The sequence below is a fragment of the Lontra canadensis genome, unplaced genomic scaffold (genome assembly GCF_010015895.1).
Source record: "Lontra canadensis isolate GAN:19392208 unplaced genomic scaffold, GSC_riverotter_1.0 scaffold1, whole genome shotgun sequence".
NCBI classification, from domain to species: Eukaryota; Metazoa; Chordata; class Mammalia; order Carnivora; family Mustelidae; genus Lontra; species Lontra canadensis.
The window spans coordinates 22,690,045-22,710,659 of NW_022630995.1; the positions used below are offsets into that span (position 1 = coordinate 22,690,045).

General features: G+C 40.4%; 1 protein-coding gene across 3 annotated transcripts in view; it reads right to left on the reverse strand.

Annotated features, from left to right (window-relative positions):
- The window catches only part of THEGL (theg spermatid protein like), a 53,037-nt gene that overhangs the window by 31,389 nt on the left and 1,033 nt on the right, over nucleotides 1-20,615 (reverse strand). For all 3 annotated transcript variants that reach the window (XM_032850700.1, XM_032850645.1, XM_032850769.1), the window contains exon 2: nucleotides 7,720-7,750. In XM_032850700.1, coding sequence (XP_032706591.1) covers nucleotides 7,720-7,750 — 31 coding nt within the window. The remainder of the gene's footprint in view (nucleotides 1-7,719; nucleotides 7,751-20,615) is intronic.

Genomic DNA, 20,615 nt, shown 5'->3' on the forward strand with positions numbered 1-20,615 from the left:
TTTGTCTTTCTCTGACTTATTTTGCTTAGTGTGATAATCTCCAGCTCCATCCACATCACTGCAAATAGCAACATTTCATTCTTTTTATATTTCCAAGTTTCACTATGATATGTCTTGGTGGTGACCTATTTTTGTTGAATTTGAGGGGAGTTCTCTGTGCCTCCTGGACATGAGTGCCTATTTCCTTCCCCAGATTAGGGTAGTTATGTTCAAATCAGTGTGCTCAAATAAAACTTCTGCCCCTTTCTCCCCACTCTTCCTCCTCAGATATGGGTATTATTGTGCTTTGTACAATTGCTGAATTCCCTGTTTGTATTCATGATCTAATAATTTTCTTTCCCTCCTCTTTTCAGTTTCATTACTTTCCATGATTTTATCTCCTATATCACCTACTGGATTCTCCGCTTTTCCTGTCCATGTTATGATTACATCCAGTTGGTTCTGCATTTTAGGGATAGCATTTTTTTATTTTGGCCTGACAAGTTTTTAGGTCTTTTATCTCTACAGACAGGGTTCCTCCGGTGTTTTCTATGCTTCTTGCAAACCCAGCTAGTATGCTTATGCTGCTATCCTAAATTCTTAGGTAGGTATATTGCTTCTATCTGTTTTGAGCAAATCCCTGGGGGGAGAATTCCTCTGCCTTGTCATTTTGCCTAAGTTTCTGTCTTTTGCGTGTTGTGGAAGATGGCATCTGCCCGTTCTCTCATCCCCAGGTAGGGGGAACTCATGGCTGTTCAGGAGGCCCTCACAGAAGAGTGAATAATCTCCCCTCCTGTGTCCCAGGTTTCCGTCAGACCCGTCTTCAACCTGTCTGGTCCCAGGCTGCTGGCATGCCCAGCGCCACAGTTCTGTGTTTTATCTCCGGCCTCTGGCTGGGATTCAAAACCCCCAATCTTAAAGGACCCAGCAAGGTGAGGACCTGCTCCCCTCCCCCAGAGAATAAGTATGCCAGACGGGCACCATTCAGTCCCAGAAAAGCAGTTGCAGGGCCGCACAGGTGCGTGGAGTGTATGGTGAATGAAGCACAGTGAAGAGTTGTGACCAGGTATCTGCCCTCTGTGCACAACTCTGTGCACACCTGTCCCAGGCTGTGGAACAGCCACTCAGTGGCACCCAGCGGATCTTTTGTCCTTGCAGAGGCAATATGCCCTCTTCCAAATGTACTCTAGGAAGGAGAACATTTTCTCCCAGTATAACTCAGGATCCCTGCACCATGATGCCTTGTGCAAACCCTACGTGCTGCTCTCTCTTCCCCTCTCGGTCTTCTCTCCAAGAAAAGGGCTCCCTTCCCTCCGCAGCCCTGTGGCTTTTCTCTCCTCCAGTTCATGGCTCCAAAACAAGCATCTGCCACATGCTCTCTCTCTAATTGTGCTGACTGTTTTCTTAATCCTTAGCTCCATTTCCTAGATGTTCAAAATGATATGTTGATCTGGCTGTGTTCAAGGGAGAAGCAAGCTCAGGGTGCCCCTCCTACTCCATCCTCTTACCTCTCCTCCCAAGATTTCATTCTTTTGATGGCTGAGCAATATTCCATCATTCCACATCTTCTTTATCCACTCATCAGTCAATGGACATTTGGGTTCTCTCCATGACTCGGCTATTGTTAATAATGCTGCAGTAAACAACATCAGGCGGCGTGTATCCCTTTGAATCAGCATTTTTGCATCCTTTGGGTAAATACCGAGTAGGGCAATTGCTGGACCATAGGGTAGCTCTATCTTTAACTTTTTGAGGAACTTCCAAACTGTTCTCCAGAGTGGCTGCACAAGTTTGTATTCCCATCAACAGCGTAGAAGTGATTCCCTTTTCCCTGTATCCTTGCCAACATCTGTTGCTTTCTGTGTTGTTGATTTTAATCATTCTGACAGGTGTGAAGTGATATCTCATTGTAGTTTTTTTTTTTAAGATTTAATTTATTTATTTGACAGAGAGAGACAGTCAGAGAGGGAACACAAGCAGGGGGTGGGGGTAGTGGGAGAGGGTAAAGCAGGCTCCCCACTGAGCAAGAAGCCCAATGCGGGACTTGATCCCAAGACTCTGGGATCATGACCTGAGCGGAAGGCAGCTACTTAATGACTGAGCCACCCAGGAGCCCCTCTCATTGTAGTTTTGATTTGTATTTCCCCAATGATGAGTGATGTTAAGCATCCTTTCATGTATCTGTTAGCCATCTGGATGTTTTCTTTGGAAAAACGTCTATTTATGTTTTCTGTCCATTTTTTAACTGGGTTATTTGCTTTCAGGGTGTTGAATTTGGTAAGTTCTTTATAAATTTTGGATACGAACCCTTCATCAGATATGTCATTTGCAAGTATATCCTCCCATTCCAAAGGTTGCCTTTTAGTTTTGTTGATTGTTTCCTTTGCTGCCCAGAAGCTTTTTCTCTTGATGAAGTCGCAATAGTTCATTTTGCTTTTGTTTTCCTTGACTCAGAAGACATTTATTTAGTAAGAAATTGCTAAAGCCAGTGTCAAAGAGGTTACTGCTTGTGTTTTCCTCTAGGATTTTGATGGTTTTCTGTCCCACAGTTAGGCCTTTAATCCATTTTGAATTTATTTTTGTGTATGGTGTTAAGAAAGTGGTCCAGTTTCATTCTTCTGCATGTGGCTGTCCAATTTTCCCAGCAGTATTTAGTTAAGAGACTGTCTTTTTTTCCACTGGACATTCTTTCCTGTTTTGTTGAAGATTAGTTGACCATGTAATTGTGGTTCTGTATTCTGTTCTTTACTCTGTTCCACTGATCTATGCATCTGCTTTTGTGCCAGCACCACACTGTCTTGATCATTTCAGCTTTGCGATAGAGCTTGAAGTCTGGAATTATGATGCCTCCACCTTGGTTTTTTTTTTTTTTAATCAAGACTGCTTTGGTGATTTGGAGGCTTTTGTGGTTCCACACAAATTTTAGGATTATTTGTTCTAGCTCTGTGAACAATGCTGGTAGTATTTTGATAGGGATTGCATTAAATGTATAGATTGCTTTGGATAGTATAAACATTTTAACAATATTTGTTCTTCCAATCCATGAGTATGAAATTTTTTTTTCATTTCTTTGAGTCATCTTCAATTTCTTTCATAAGTGTTTCATAGTTTTCAGAGTACAAATCTTTCACCTGTTTGGTTATGTTTATTCCTAGGTATCTTATGGTTATAAATGGGATTGATTCCCTGGTTTCTCTTTCTGTTACTTCATTATTGGTATATAGAAATGCAACAGATTTCTGTACATTGATTTTATATCCTATGACTTTGCTGAATTTATGTATTAATTCTAGCAATTTTTTGGTGGAGTCTTTTGGGTTTTCTCCATAGAGTATCATATCATCTGCAAATAGTGAAAGTTTTATTTCTTCCTTGCTGATTTGGATGCCTTCTCTTTTTGTTGTCTGCTCGTTGAGGCTAGGACTTCCAGTACCATGTTAAATAGCAGTGGTGAAAACGGACATCCATTCCTGTCTTGCTCCTGACTGTAGAGAAAAAGCTCTGTTTTTCCCCATTGAGGAGATATTAGCTGTGGGCTTTCTGTATATGGCCTTTATGATGTTGAGGTATGTTCCCTCTATCCCTACTTTATTGAGGTTTTAATCAACATTTCGTCAAATGCTTTTTCTGCATTTACTGAGAGAATCATATGCTTCTTATCCCTTCTTTTATTAATATGGTGTATCACATTCATTGATTTGTGAATACTGAACCCCATATAGTTTTATATATTCCTGCAGCCCAGGAATAAACCCTACTTGATCGTGGCGAATGATTCTTTTACTGTACTGTTGGATTTCATTTGCTACTGAAAGTAACAAGTAAAGTAAGTCATCACATTTTTGTTGAGAATTTTTACATCTACGTTCTTCAGGGATATTGGCCTATAGTTCTTCTTCAGTGGGGTCTTTGTCTTGAAATAAGCACTGGCCATGGTGTCAGGTAGGATTCAGGCCTGACACAGTGTGGGCAGATCCTTATGTGAAAGACATGGTCTCCCTAACTAAATGGTGACTAATGCCTCAAGAAGCTCCTTTTAGAAGAGTGGGAGGAGGCAAGGCGGATTAAATCCTTAAATCAGATTATCTATTTCCATGTTCCTCTAATTCATTTGTGCTGCTTCAGCCTTTAAGTTACAAAACAATAGGAGGCCAGTATGGTCAGTCTCATCTATAAATGAAAATATCTGTGTCCATCTCAAAGGGTTGCATGCCTAGCAACTTCTAACCATGAAGTATTCAATAAATGTTAGTTCCTTTTTCCTTGCCCTCTCACAACATGTATATAGTCAATGCTCAGCAAATGCTATTTGATTTAAATTAAATTGTTTAGTGGCTTAAAATACAAACTTAGGGGCACCTGGGTGGCTCAGTCAGACAGTCAGTATCTGACTCTTGGTTTCAGCTCAGGTCATGATCTCATGGGTCAAGAGACAGAGCCTTGCGTCAGGTTCCATGCTTTGGGAAATCTGCTTCAAGATTCTCTCCCTTTGCACCTCCCCACACACGTGCAAGCATTCGCAAAGGCACGCGCTCTCTCTAAAATAAATAAATCTTTAAAAAATAAAGTAAATATAAACTTAGTTTAATTGCTTATAAGGGAAAATCATGGAACTGTCAGTAAACCTTTATCACTTGAATAGGTTTCTAGACAAAACACAGGTTTAAAGTTAGTAAGAATGGTACCTCACCTCCATGCTCTTTTTTCCCTTATGTCTAATACTCTGGACTCTTCTAATTTTCCCCCTTTGCTATTGAAGTTAAACTATTTGCTTTTAGTCCCTCAGGACTATGCTGCTTAATTCATGAGTTCCCAGTCCAAAGTTCTCAAATCCTTAAGGGACCTATGAGGATCATAATGGGGGTCCACAACCTTTAGAATAATTCAAAAGGTCAAGTGGCATCCTACACCACCCACAGGCAGGCTGTAGAGGCTACCCCAAATACCCAGTTTGTTTCTGAACTATATCATCTCCATGTTACTTCATGCTGATTGGAGGGTCTGATTATATGTACATCTGCCCTTAATTTTTTTAAAAAATAATAAATGTGGCTTGTTTTGTAAACAACAACAAAAAAATCTTTCAAAACATGAGATTGTGGTTGTGAGTAGAGAAAAACAAAATATTTTTTGGTGGTAAAACATTTGTGATCAGCTATGTAACTGATATAATGCAACCCCCAAGTCATTCCTGTTAACATCTAGAAACAAGGAAGATACTGTCAATTGGGGGGTAAAAAATCTACATTCTTATTCAGCAGAAGAAGGGCTTCATCAATTCAGCGTGGCATGAGCCAACTTTCCAGGGAGGATGGCTAGGTGGAGGAAAAAGAAAGCCCGAGTTGCAGACAAAACATCTTATGTACCTTAATCTTTGAACACAAGTGAGCTTCTGGCTTCTGTCATCACTTCCAAGCCAAGGTTTCTCTCACTACCTTTTTTCACTAGCTAAATAAAGTTTTTTTAAATGTATTGTTTTATAGACCAATGACAGTTTCCTCATTTATTCCTATTGACATGTTAACTGAGTTGTGACTTCAACTGGAAATAATCTCATTAACATTTGCTAATTCTTAGTGGAGGTCTGACTATCACCTATCCTCTTCTTTCACTTCTTGTGAATTATGTCAGCACAAATCCACCCTGTCTCTTCATCTTAACACGGTTTCCCCCTTCTTTCACGCCTTCATTACCTCACAATGTGTAGTCAGGGTCCTGGACGGAAACAAAAGAATGTGGTTGAAGGGTTTTCTCTCTTGAAAGTTAAGTTTTGTTTTGTTTTTTTAATGAGGATTACATTGCTGTCCCATGTCTTCATTGATTATTAGTTTCCTATAGTTTGCCAATAGCTCAGAAAGTTTTTGAAATCCTTACCTTGGGTGCAGAACAATAAATATACCTTTATGTAGCAGTAATTATGGAAATGATTGCAGGTCTAAACTTTTGGGGTAATACAAACAAGTCTCTCAGTCAAATGCTCTTTTACATTTAACTATGTTGTTTGTTTTTTCTGTTTTGTTTTGTTTTAAGAGTCTATTTATTTATGTGACAGACAGAGATCACAAGTAGGCAGAGAGGCAGGCAGAGAGAGAGGAGGAAGCAGGCTCCCTGCTGAGCAGAGAGCCTGATGCGGGGCTTGATCCCAGGACCCTGAGATCATGACCTGAGCTGAAGGCAGAGGCTTTAACCCACTGAGCCACCCAGGTACCCCTACATTTAACTATGTTGTTTATATTCAGAAAATATTTTCTTCCATAACAATCAGGCACAGCATACTCCGTTAACCAGATTTTTTTTTTTTAACAAGATTCTTTTTAGATGACAGGAATAAATAATAAAGATAGCATAGTTTTCTCATAGAATCAAGCCAAATTAACCACCCAAATAAAACACTTTCTTCACAGTCTTTTTTTTAAGTATAATACTTATCAGGTATAAACTATTTCACTGTCTAGTTAGGAGAGTTTGCTCACCCAGAATACATTTATTTGCAGTGGTGTGGTATTTTAAGTGGGTACTTGGTAATACTCGGTAAATGTTAGTTCTACCAGCTCTTCTAATTCAGCCACCAAAAAACCTTGAGAATGTGACATAATTTATCTGAATTTCATTTTCCCTCAGTAAAATCTCGCTGGTTATATCTGCCCTATGAACTTCTTAGGATTCTTGTGAGAAAAATGAAAAATGTTTAACTGCAAAGCATTAAATAAAGATAAGGTGGTACTATTTACTTCCTGTAAGTGCTGAGGAGGAAAAACAAACTAGAAAGCATAGCAAATAAACCCAAAAAACTCTAGGGGTGCCTGGGTGGCTCAGTAAGCTGATCATCAGATTTTTGGTTTTGGCTCAGGTCATGAGATCAAGACTCGCATAGGGCACTGAGCTCAAGACTCGCATAGGGCACTGAGCTCAGCAGGGAGTCTGCTTCTCCCTCTACCATTACCCACCCTTGCCCATGCTTCCACTCTCTCACTCTCAAATAAATAAATCTTTAAAAGAAAAAGAGAGAGAGCTCTCCTTATCTCAAGGATTGGGGAGAAAAAAAAGAAATCCAAAAACTCTAAATAATAATTGTGAATGTTAAATAATAACAACAAATATGAATGTTTTAATCCATTCATTCAAAGAATGGATACAAATGAAATTATTATTATTTACTTCTCATCTAGATGAGCCATTGATATTAATCTTTGGTATTTCTCTTTAATGATTCTACTCTGTTACTTCTTCTAACTCCATTCTTAGCCAAACAAAGAGTAAGCACCAGTTTTCAGGAGGCATCTGTTTTGTGTACTATACATACAGGCCTTCTTTTTTCCATAGCGAGCACTTTCTCGAAATTTCATTAGCTACTGTACTTGAAATAGAGACAAGGCGAGATGGAGATACAATGACCCGGAGCCTCACACAATCTGGACATGAGATTGTCAATGCAGCATCCCAAGTCCCTTAAAGGTTCAAACCCAGAATATGACATACACCTAGGATTTAGCAAACCAGTAAAACACTGAGGAATCTGAGGAGAGCTCTCCTGCATCTCAATCTTCTTTCCCCATCTCACTTCTTAATCAGTTTACCTCTCATTTCCTTTTTACACAGGAACTGTCATGAAAAAATGGCCTTATGACGAAGAAAAAGCACAGGAACCCCCAAGATAGGCTTTTCCTTCAGATGCCCCAGATGGAGTCTGCCCCTTCAGCTAGCTAGTCGGGGAGAATACTACTATCCCTACAGTCTTACCGTTTTCTTGCAATGCCACAGACACCAGGTTCTACGAAAAGAAAAGTTAAAGCAAATATTAGATTTGATAAGAACAAAGATGTGATAAAGACAACATCACAAATCAATAAAAAAGAGACTGTGAAAAGTACCTAGGGGAATGGCTAAGTTAAATATGTCACACCATGTACCAAAATAAATCACAGGTAAATCAAGGAGTTAAATATTTTTTTAATTAAACTGGAGCTAAAATAAGAGAATATCTACTTAATCACTAGATTTTAATCTGAGTTAAAGGTGACAAGAGAATACAATTAAATATTTAATTTAATATAAATTAAAATATTTAAAACTTAAAACTTTTATGTGCCAAAAAGTAAAACCTGAAAAGGAAATGAAAATATCTGGCAGCAAATATGACAAAGGCTTAACAGTCTTGATAACTGAGATTATAAAAGTATAGAGGAATAAGAAAAATACCAAGGTATGTGTCAAAACTTGAATGGACAAAGGAAAGAAATTAAATTCACATATGAAGACATAAACACACATATAAAGATATACAAATAAAAGTTCACTCTTGCTTGTAATTAAAACAATGTAAGTTAAAATTAGCAAAAAAAAAAAGAGAGAGTTTTGCAGAGGATAATGAAACTAGATGGGTAAGATGAGATGAGTACTCTTTTGTACTGCTGTGGAAACCTAAACTAGTATACTTTATGAAAAATGATTTGGAAGTATAAGTCAGCAAGGCTGATATCCTTAATGTAATTCTACTTGTAGAAATGTACTCTAAAGAGGCACCTGGGGGGCTCAGTCAGTTAAACATCTGCCTTTGGCTCAGGTCATAATCCCAGGGTCCTGGAATCCAGCCCCACATCGGGTTCCCTGTTCAGCAGGGAACCTGCTTCTCTCCCTCCCTCTGCCTCTCCCCCAGCTTGTACCTCTCTTTTTCTCTCAAATAAATAAAATAAAATCTTAAAAAATAATTATTCCAAGCAAAGCAAAAATCTATGCACAGAAATGTTCATTGTGGTATCAGTGGAAAATTGGATACACCTTAAGTGTCCAAAACAGAACAAATGGTTAAGAAAATTAAAAATCATGGTTCAGAGGCACCTGGATGGCTCAGTTGGTTGAGTGTCTGACTTCAGCTCAGGTCATGATCTCAGGTCCCTAGATCCAGCCCTGCGTTGGACTAGCCACTCAGCAGGAAGTCTGCTTCTCCCTCTCCCTCTGCCCCTACCCCTGCTTATACTCTCTCTGTCAAATAAATTAATAAAATCTTTAAAAGAAATCATGTTCCCAGGTGTCTGGGTGGCTCAGTTGGTAAGGTGTCTGACTCTTGATCTTGGCTGGTCTTGATTTCAAGATCATGAGTTCAGGCCCCACACTGGGGCTCAGCATCAAGCCCAGTTAAAAAAAATCATGTTTTTTGCTAAATGTGGGAGAACACAGATCATATGGGCCAAGTTACGTAAAGGCCTATTATAGTAGGCCTCAGAAGAACAGCTCGTTCCAGTTTTTTCTTGGGAATTTATAATCACATCTGAGAGTTCTGAAGTACCACTGCCTACCCTCTGAAGTATTTTAGGTAAAGGAAAGTGGGTGTGCTCGGGTATCAGACAGACATAGCTCAAACCCCAGTTCTGGTACTAAGCTGTACAACCTTTGGCAAACTGCTTAACTTCTCTGAGACCCAGATTCCCTTTTTAGATAGGAAGGTAACGGGTGTGTCTGTATAAAGATTGGTGATATATATGTGAAGTACCCTGCATATCATAGATGAGTGGTGATCAGAATCATTAGTGACAACTTCAGAGTGTCAATGTGGGAGCACTGCAGGAAACACAGCAACCCAGTAGTGACTGGGTTTCTACTATGCGCAGCATGATGCCAGTGTTGAGAGAATAAAAGTGAGTAAGAAAAGTTCATCTCTCAAGGAGTTTACAGCATAGTAGTAGATAGGTTACAAACTTAAAAAAAAAAAAAGATGGAATTTTTGAATTGGGATGTTTTCTATTACTCTACTTTTTAAAAAAGATTTATCTATTTATTTTAGAGAGGAGAGCACAGACAAGTGGGGGGAGGGCCAAGGGAGAGGGAGACAGAGAGAGAGAAGCAGACTCCCCACTGAGTATGGAGCCTGATGCAGAGCCCTGTCTAAAGACCCTAAGACCAACACCTGGACTGGAATCAAGAGTAAGATGCCCAACTGACTGAGCCACCCAGGCGCCCCATCTATTACTCTACCTTTTAAGGCTCACCTGACTCAGACCTAAGGAAAAGGGGAGAGTGGTCTACAAATACTCCCCTAGTGCCCAGTCATCCTGTTACCCATCACAGATGCAACACTTGTCCCGTGGATTTTTAGTATTTCACCAAGCTTGGTCCCCAGCTTCTATACACAGGTCAGAGAGTCACTAAAACACTGAATCAATCCTAAAAACACTTCTACAAATACTGATAATATGAATGAATAACATTTCTCCCATAGGCAGAGATTGTACTTTTTAATTTTTTTTAAACAGAGGGAGAGAGGAGCAGAGCTCAGAGAGGGAGAGAGAGAATCTCAAGAGGCTCACACCCAGTGCAGAGCCTGATGAAGGGCTCAATCTCATGACCCTGAGATCATGACCTGAGCCAAAATCAAGAGTCAGACACTGAACTGACTGTACCACCCAGGTACCCCTCGCACTCTTTATTTTAGAAATACTTTTGATGTTATTTTGCCAATTGGTGGGACAGAATAGCTCTCAGGTGGCTAACGTCCCAAGCAAAGCATTGTTAAAACAGTTTCCAAATTTGTCTGCACGTTAGAACCACTCTCGGATCTTTTAAAAATTGTGGAGCCCCGGTCACACCCTAGGCCACAATCTTTGGAGATGGAACACAGGCACTGGTATTTTTCAAAGCAGACAATTTTAGGCTTAGGTTTAATGGGTAAGACTACTGACTCTGGAATCAAACAGGCTGAAACCAAATCCTGCCTCTAACCAGGAGACAGAGGAAAAGCATTTCAGACTGAGGAGATGACAAGTATAAAGGTCCTGAGGTGGAATCAAGCAAAAGACACAGGAAGATAGCTGGTCAGGGTGGCTGGAGGGAAGGGAGCAAGCAAGGACAGCAGGATTTGTGGTTGGGCCAGATCCCAGTGAGCCTTGCAGGAGTCAGGCTTTTATTTAAATGCTACCAGAAGGAAGTCCCTAAAGGATTTTGAGCAAAATGATGAACACCAGCCCCCTCTAAGAGATAATCAGAACATTATGGCTGCAGTAGGCCCTTTAAATGTCTGTATTTTATTCTGTATCACACAAACTACACCACTCACGTTGCCACCTACAGCTAAAAAATGCCATGATCCAAGCCATTTGATGGAAAAGGCTGCCATCTGCTGGGAGAGAACCTCATGAAACCCGCTCTTCCCTCATGGCAATGATGAAGCACTCTCCGCTGTGAGTTCCACTGCAAGCAGAGTAAAGCATTTTGTAATACAGAAGGATGAAATGTCCACTTGGCCCTCCACTCTGCCTCCTAAAGAGCCCACGTTTGAGATGTTCAGCCTAGAGCCCTGGGTTGTACTGAATGGGGTACCACTGACCTACAAAGAAAAGGCAGGAAGCCCCTCTCAGAAGAGATCTAGGGGGCACGCACAGGAAGAGGGAAGAGAGAGGCAAGCAGGAACTTGAGAGAAATAGAAGAGGTATTTTTGGAGATTAGCTGTCATGAGGATTGGGACTTGGAAAAGTGGTGTCTCAACATTTTTAGTAGGTTTCACTCTATGATCGATGGTACAGTTACTTGCCTGTAAGATACTTCAGTAAGATCTACTTTAGTTAGTTTTCAAGGCTTTTTGAAGTAAAATCTGTGCTTGCTCTATGTGTGCTATTGTTTTAGAGATTGGCCGTGAAGCAGTCACTTCCACGTTGGGTATGACAACGTAAACAGACAGTGGGATGTTCTTCAATATGATGTAATAAGCCATGTGATCCATCACTACTGAGAGCACTGTGCTCTCCCCACTGTCTTAGCTCAAGGTCATGGGCAAGAGATAGGAGACTGAGGTTGAGAAGGCAGAGGCAGAAAGGACAAGTCCTTCCATCTGGTGAAACAACAACAGCAACAGAAACCAGGGACTTCTGTGCAAACTAGAGCTCAAAACTGTTACATTCTCCAGCTAACTATGAAGCTGTGCCTCTTCTCACATGTACACTTTTGTGACCTTTTTTCTCTTATTTCAAATCTATTTTTCATGTTCTTTTTTACCCAATTTCATCTATGTGAAGATAGCACTGGCAACTTGGGTAGCTGCTAAGAAAGCTGGATGTATAAATCACGCCAAACATCAGTATAAATTCTGAACAGATCAAAGATGTAAATGTTTTTAGGAAAAAAAGATTATAAAAGAAAACACATGGGAAATTCCTTCATAACCTAGAAGTGGAAAAAGGCCTTTCTAATTATGATTCCAAACAGAAGCCATAAAAGAAATGATTGACAGATTTTACCATAAAAATATTTTTGTAGCAGAATAAAATGAAATAAAAACAAGTGAAAACAAGGAGACCAACAAACAAACAGAAAAAAAAAAAAATACCCAGGTCATACATATCCTAGACAAACAGCTAATCTCCTTGTAAGAAAAATACCTAGCAAGTCAAAGGGAATTAGGCAAAGGACATGAAAAAATATGTATCAAAAAGGATGCTTAATGTTATTCACATAGTAAGATAAATGTAAATTAAAACTTAACTGACACACTAGTTTTTTATCAATTGAATTATTAAAAAGCCAGAAGTTCAACCACACACGACAACGGTGAGTCTGTAAGAGAACAGACACTTTCATTGCCACTTTCATTGGGGGTACGAAATGCATCGACTCTCATGAAAGGCCATTTTCTTAAATCAAAGTTCCTGGTGTGGGGCATCTGGGTGGCTCAGATGGTTAACTGTCTGTATTTGGCTCGGGTCATGAACCCAGGGTCCTGAGATTGAGCCCCGCATTGGGGGGGGGGGTCCCTGATCAGCGGGGAGTCTGCCCCTCTGCCTCTGACTCTCTCCCCTGCTCATGCTCTCTCTCTCAAATGAATAAATAAAATCTTTAAAAAAAAAATTTCCAGGTGTGTTTACCCTCCAGTAACCCACTTCTGGAAATTTATTCTAAAGGCACACCTGTATGATGTGTACTAAATGACATCATGTACACGTTTATCTATTACAACATTGCTTGTAATAACAGCAACATCCTGGAACAAATGAGGTGTTAAACTTGTAGTGGCACAACTATGCCATAAAATATGAAGCATTGGATTTTTTTTTAAATGAGGAAACTCCCTATGTAGTTATTTGGGAAGTTATACTGTCAAGTGAAGAAGAGGATAGCATGTGCTACTCTTTGGTAAGAAAGGAGGAACACATACATAAGCTTGTACAGTATTTTCTTGTATTTATATAAAGATGCATAGAAATGAATGAAAGTGGCTACTTGTAAAAGGGGACAGAGGGACAGAGTAGGAAAGCAGCATTTCCTTGTAGTTTTTTTTTTTTAAAGACTTTATTTATTTGACAGAAAGAGACACAGCAAGAGAGGGAACACAAGCAGGGGGAGTGGGTGAGGGAGAAGCAGGCTTCCCATCAAGCAGGGAGCCCGATGCAGGGCTTGATCCCAGAACCCTGGGATCATGATCTGAGCCAAAGGCAGCTGCTTCAGGGACTGAGTCACCCAGGCACCCCTCCTTGTAGTCTTTTAAGATTGTTTTGGTTTTTTCATCATGTAAATGTCTTACAAATTTCAAAACAGTTTTAAATTAAAAGTTTACTCAATATGATTTCCCTCCATACTCCCACTCTTGCCTGAGATTCTTTCTTTTAAATCACTTCCCTAATCCCTTATAAATCCAAATTAAAGGGAGCCTGGGTGGCTCAGTCAGCTAAGTACATCAGACTCTCAATCAAAGCTCAGGTCTTCATCTAAGAGTTGTGAGTTCAAGCCCCACACTGGGCTCCAGACTGGGCATGGAGCCTAAATAAATAAATAAATAAATAAACAAACAAATAAAACCCAAATGAAGTACTCTTAGTTCTGTATACTTTGAGAGTAAATATTTAATCTCTATTTCAGCCTATTTTATGTAAGTACCTTAAATGAATACTTTGGTCCTATTTTTTTCTGAGTCTTTCTTCTCCATTAAAAGTAGAGGTTAGTATTGCCATTCAACTCAGGAAATTAAGTGATTGTGCTGTGGGATACTCCAATCTGCTTTACTTTGTATGCTATGTGGATGTGTTATTGTTACAGATGTGTTCAGCCTCCCCAACCACACTGACAGTCCTTCAAGGATGGGATCCTTGTCTTACTTATCTAAGGCTCAGTGTCTACACCCTGAACATAGTAAGTACTCTATAAATTTCAAGAGGGACACTGAAGATTAGGTGATGATACACTAGTCAGGTGATAGATGATGGGCCCTATTCTATAATATACATTTTTAAAATATACACACAACCAAACTGCCATGTGTCAGTCATCTTTACAGCCCCACAGGGCACAAAGAGTGCCTTAGCAGATGTGTGACAAATGTTTGTTGGAGGAAGGAATCTTATTGAGCAGAAGCAAGGTGACATGATGACTAAACATTTCCTAATATTTACATGATTTTATATAAATATTGTATAAATATGCTGGACACTTATTAAGCTTTACTGAGGGAATTAATGTAAAGATAGGATTTTTAACCAACTGAGCCACACAGGCACCCAGTAAAGATGGGATTTTTAACAAGGAAAATCTAAAATCTAAAAAACAAATGGGTAAGATAAGAAATTTTAAAGTAGTATTTTCTAGGGGCACCTGAGTGGCTCAGTCGTTAAGCATCTGCCTTCGGCCCAGGTCATGATCCCAGCGTCCTGGGATTGAGCCCCACATCCCGCTCCCTGCTCGTCAGGAAGCCTGCTTCTCCCTCTCCCACTCACCCTGCTTGTGTTCCCTCTCTCGCTGTGTGTCTCTCTGTCAAATAAATAAATAAAATCTTTTAAAAAAAACAAACAGTATTTTCTAAAGCCAAGTCTGAAAACTTTTGAGAGTCTCATCATAAAGCTACTTCTGAGAGGGTTTCTACAGACATCATGAACAGGGAAGGCCCTCTAAGACTAGGCTTTCCCACCTTTTTAAAATGTGGACTGGCAGAGAAAGACCAATAACATATGATTTCATTCATATTTGGAATTTGAGAAACAAAACAAATGAACATGGGGTGGGGAGAGAGAGGAAAACCATAAAACAGACTCTTAACTATAGAGAACAAACTGCTGGTTACCGGAGGGGAGATGGGTGGGGGATGGGTGAAATAGGTGATGGGGATTAATGAGTGCACTTGTGAAGAGCTCCTGGTATTGTATGGAAGTGCTGAGTCACTAAATTCTACACCTGAAACTAATATTACACTATTTGTTAACTAACTGGAATTTATTTTTTTAAAGATTTACAAAATTTTTTTTTAAGATTTTATTTATTGGGGCACCTGGGTGGCTGAGTGGGTTAAAGCCTCTGCCTTCAGCTCAGGTCATGATCCCAGGGTCCTGGGATTGAGCCCCCGCATTGGGCTCTGCTCAGCAGGGAGCCTTCTCCCCCCTCTCTCTGCCTGCCTCTCTGCCTACTTGTGATCTGTCAAATAAATAAAATCTTTTAAAAATATATTTACTTATTTGAGAGAGAGAGAGCATGAGAAGAGAGGTCAGCAGGAGAAGCAGACTCCCTGCTGAGCAGGGCCCAATGTAGGACTCAATCCCGGGACTCCAGGATCATGACCTGAGCCGAAGGCAGTTGCCCAACCAACTGAGTCACCGAGACGCCCTTAAAAATTTTTTTTAAGTAATCACTACACCCAATGTGGGGCTCAAACCTACAACCCAGAGATCAAGAGTCACACACTCCACCAACTGAGCCAGCCAGACACCCCATAACTAACTGGAGTTTAAATAAAAACTTGGAAGACAGACAGATAAATAAACAAATAATTTAAAAAGAAGAAAGAAAATAAAAATGTGGACTGGGACCTGAATAGGAAATAATTATGAGACAATTCTGGAAAAATAATAACCATCTAGGGAGAGGAAACCACAAATACAGATTCTGAAGCAGGGACAAATATGGAATTGGCCTTTTAGAGAAGAGAAAAGAAGCCAGTATGACTGGGGCAGAGTAAGCAGGCAGAAATGGAAGGGAGTGAGGTCAGAGGGCCCACAGAATTCTACAGACTCCTGCAAAGGTCTGGTTTATCCTAAGAGCAATGGGAAGCCACAGGCAGGATTATATAGTAAGGGTGGCATCCTTACTTTATAAAATATCATCCAGTTTGATCAAGCCCCCAAAAATCCACTATTGCTCCCTAACTCCCCTTCCTTCACCTTCAAATCAAATGCATCCAATGCAAGTTGTTACTTTTTCTATTTCTTGAATTCATTCATTTCCATCGGTACACCCTCACCCTGATTATAGCCATTTCTCATCTGGATTTCTAGATGAGCTTCTCAAGTAGTCTCCCTGATTCTGTGTGTTTCCCCTGAAATCTATTTGCCATTTTCTGGAAGCATTCAGTTGGAGGAGTGAAGAGGAACAAGACTGGGAGAAAATCAAGACTTCTATCTCAAAGTATATTATTTTTGTGATGCCTATGATATATCCATGGAGATGTCCAGTAGGCAGTTTGAATACATGAGTGTGGGACTCAGGAAAAGAGAGTAGAGCTGGAATATGTAAATTTAGGAGGCAGCAGTACAGACATGCTATTTAAAGCTGTTAAGTGTACATATGACAGCCAGGAAGGGAAAAGTGGAAAAAAAAAACCAGGAAAGGGGTCAGAATGGCGCTCCTTAGAGTTCAGGAAAATAGGGAGGGCTCAGCAAATGAGCCCAAGAAGCAAACAGTCACATAGGTGATAAACTGAGGGACTGTTGTGTCACAGAGGTCAAGATTAAGAGGTATATGTGTCAAGAAGGGCGTGGTCAATTGTATTAAATGCTGCCCAGAGGTCAAATAAGATAAAAATACTAACACCACTACTAATAATGGCTAACATCTACTAAGCACCTACCAGTACCACAATCTGCCTCTAAATGTTTCACAGGTATTAACTCAATTAATTTTCTTAACAACCCTAAGGACAGAGAAGGAACCATTGCACTTGGTGATAGAGACTGAATGAAGAAATTGTTCATTCAACAATAATTGCTAAGTCCTAACTTGTTCCAGGCACTACTTGAGGAATTAAGGATGAAACAGTGGAAAAGGTTTTGCCCTCTGTGAGCTAAACAGTAAACAAACAGACACATAATATTGTACAGTCAGTAAGACAAGTACTTTAAAGAAAAGGAGCAGGCTAGAGAGTGTTCTTTTTGATAGAGTGATCTGGTATATCTTCATAAGGAGACAAATACTTGAGGGAAGGGTGTCCTGGCAGAAGAAAAGTCAAATGAAATGACTGTGAGGTGGGAGCAAGGAGGCCCACGTGGTTGGAGAGTAGAGATGGTGGGACATTTGAATGGGGAGGCAGGTAGGGGCCAGATCATGTGGGGCTGCAGGGTTGCTGAGGACTTTAGATTACCAACCATGTGAGATGAGAACCCCCTCTCGACGGATGACAGCAGGAGAGTTGCATATAATTAATTTATGTTCTAAGACCCATGATGGCCGTTTGAACAATAAACTGGAGTGGGGCGGGGGAATGGGGCAAGAGTAGAAGCAAGAGCAAGCTGAAAGCTACTGTAGTGGATCAAGCAAGAGATGATAGTGGCTTATAAAGATGATGAAGCTTTAGGGGCACCTGGGGGGCCCAGTGGGTTAAGCCTCTGCCTTCGGCCCAGGTCATGATCTTGGGGTCCTGGGATAGAGCCATGCATCGGGCTCTCCGCTCAGCAGGGAACCTGCTTCCCCCCTCTCTCTCTCTGCCTATTTGTGATCTCTCTGTCAAATAAATAAAATCTTTTAAAAAAAGAAAGATGATGAAGTTTTAGATGTTGATAAGTGTTCAGTCACGATATAGCTCAAAATTGAGGACACATTCAATTTTACATGCCTACTAAGTACTCAAGTGGGGATATTAAATAGACAATTGGTTAGAAAACTCTGGAACTCAAGGGAAAATTTTGAGAAGTTACCAGCATACAATTAAAACCATGGAAGTGAGGATGTTGCCTAGGGAACAAGGAAAGTTCTAAAGAATCTGAGAAAACGAGCCATCTCTCACTTCAGCCTAGAGGCTAGGAAGAGAAGTTCCTGACTCAAAGAAAACTGAATCAGATAAAATTGATGAGATAGGAAGACAATGAAGGCAAGTAAAGAAGGACTTCCAAGAAAGAGGGAGTGAATGTGTCAAATGAGTAAGATGAGGATGAAGAATTAACCATTGATTTTGGCAAAGCGGAGGTCATTATGACCTCAACAAGAGCAACTTCAGCCAAGTTAGAGAAGAATGTTAAAGTGGTTCTTAAGAGAATGAGAAGTGAGGATATGGAAATAATAACAACTGTTTTTGAGGAATTTTTCTCTAAGGAGTAGCAGAAAAATAGGAGTGGTACATGGAGGGGCACATGGGATTAAGGGAGGGTGTTTTGTTTAAAGATGGGAATTACTGCTGCATGTTCATGTGCTGAATAACCCAGCAGAGAAAATAAAATGATGCTAATTTTAGGAGCAAAGAGCTTAAAGTTAATAGGATGGGATCCAACATACAGGTTGAGAGAATGGCATAGCAATAAAGACAGTTCATCCATCATTAACAGGAGAAAAGGCAGACTATATATGTACAGATGCTTGTAATTTGATAGATTCTATGTTGGAAAATGAGTTGACAGGAGAAATGTATGTTTGCCAAGCAGCATTGAGAGCCCACTTGAATTTCAAAGTCATTAATTTAAAATCAGTCAGCAGGATGCCTGGGTGGCTCAGTTGTTAAGGGTCTGCCTTCCGGTCCTGATCCCCCACCCCCCACTCCTGGGATTAAGCTCCACATATTAAGCCCTTTGCTGGGCTCCCTGCTCAGTGGGATGCCTGCTTCCTCTCTCACTCCCCCTGCTTGTGTTCCCTCTCTCACTGTGTCTGTCAAATAAATGAATAAAACCTTTAAAACAATTTAAAAATAAAAAAATAAAACCAGCATAGTTGTTTTTCTCTTGTCATTGCTTTTCAAGTGCAAGCAAGAACTGAATTAACTGGGCAAGAATGACAGAGGGAAACAAGGGAGGTAAGCATATTTGCAAGGGAGTGATTCCATTAGTGGACCATGGACTATCAAGTGAGTAAAGGGAGACGGCAGACAAAAGGTGGTGATACATAATGAAAGTTTAATAGCATCAATAGGTTAAAAGTCATCCTGAAGCTGAAGAATTGAAAGAGGGGGTACAAGGAGGAGTGAGTGAGTTGGAAAGATAGGGCAGGGTTAGAGATTAGAGCCCTTGACACAGAAATTTTGGAAACAGCATAGCAATTGACATTACAAAGGCTAGAGAAGTAGATGCCCAAGATGGGGTGAAGGACACCATCATTCAAAGTGAGGAGGTCAAAGAACTGAGAAGCCAAGTGAATCATCCATATGGATACTGAAATCTCCATGCATGGTAACAGGGTTGGTGGTGGAGAGAAAGGCAGTAAATCAGAGCATTTTCAGTGGAGTGGAGGGAAAATAAAGCTAACTAGGTGGGTTGAGGAGAGAATAAGGAGTGGGAAAATGGGAGTGAGTATAGACAACTTTTTGGACAAGTTCTGCAATGAAAGAACAGAAAAATGATGGCCATGGTGGGAGAAGGAGGGGTCTGAAGAAGGCATGGGATCAAGGGTTTTTTTCTTGAGAATATGTTTATAGAGTATAAGTCAGCATTCATGGGACTGATGCATTCGAAATGGAGAAATTAAATCTGTAGGAGAGAAGGGGGATGATGGCAAGAACAAAATTCTTCAGGAGACAAAAACAAAATCCAAAGCAGAGTGGAGGACTTTGCTTTTCACAGAAAAAGGCACAACTGTTCTTTGAAATATGTAAAAAGAATACATAGGTGTATATTTAGGTAAAGAAGTAGATTAGTGGGTAAGAAAATAAGAGAGCTCGGGGTGCCTGTGTGGCTCAGTTGGTTAAGGGTCTATCTTCAGCTCAGGTCATGGTCCCAAGGATACCTGAGACCATGGGATAGAGCCCTGCATGTGTTTCCCCACTCAGTAGGGTGCCTGCTACTCCCTCTCCCTCTGCTGCTCCCCCTGCTTGTCCTCTCTCTCTGTGTCAAATACATTTTTTAAAAAAAGAAAAGATGAGAGCTCATGACTGTTTCTATTTCCTCAATAAAATAGGAGACAGTCTTTAGCTGTTTTGGGGGGTTGAAAGTGTAACATTTGGAGGAGAGTAAAGAGGACAGTTAGTTATCTTCTCAGAGATTAGGAGAATTTACCAGATGAATAAAGTGGGCTAGCTAGGAAGTATCAAGCAACCAGTAAGATGTGTGGTCAAGAAATTGAAGTAAAAGAAACCGTTATCATTGTGGGATTTTGTTCAGTAAGAGTCAGCTGCTCAGGTGTAGGCAGAGGATGGATGGTTAGGTTTAACCAGGGTTGGGGTTTTGCTTGGAGAACAAGAGTCAACAGACAGCCAGAGTCAACAGACAAACCACAAAATGGAGGCTAATAAAGAGGAGCCAAGGAAAACATGAGATTAAAAGTGGTCAGCTGAGGTACTGGAAGCCCAGTGTGGACAAAGAATTGTTTAGGGTGGGATCATCAATGAAAAGTCCTAAGTGAACCAAGGTGGTTAGAGCAAGGTATATTTATACCCAAGACCCACTAGCCCTCTAAGGTATCTTGTGAACTTGTTGAGGACCGTAAACATTTAGCAAGTACACTTTGAATTCTTGCTCAATGAGTATTTTGTCCCT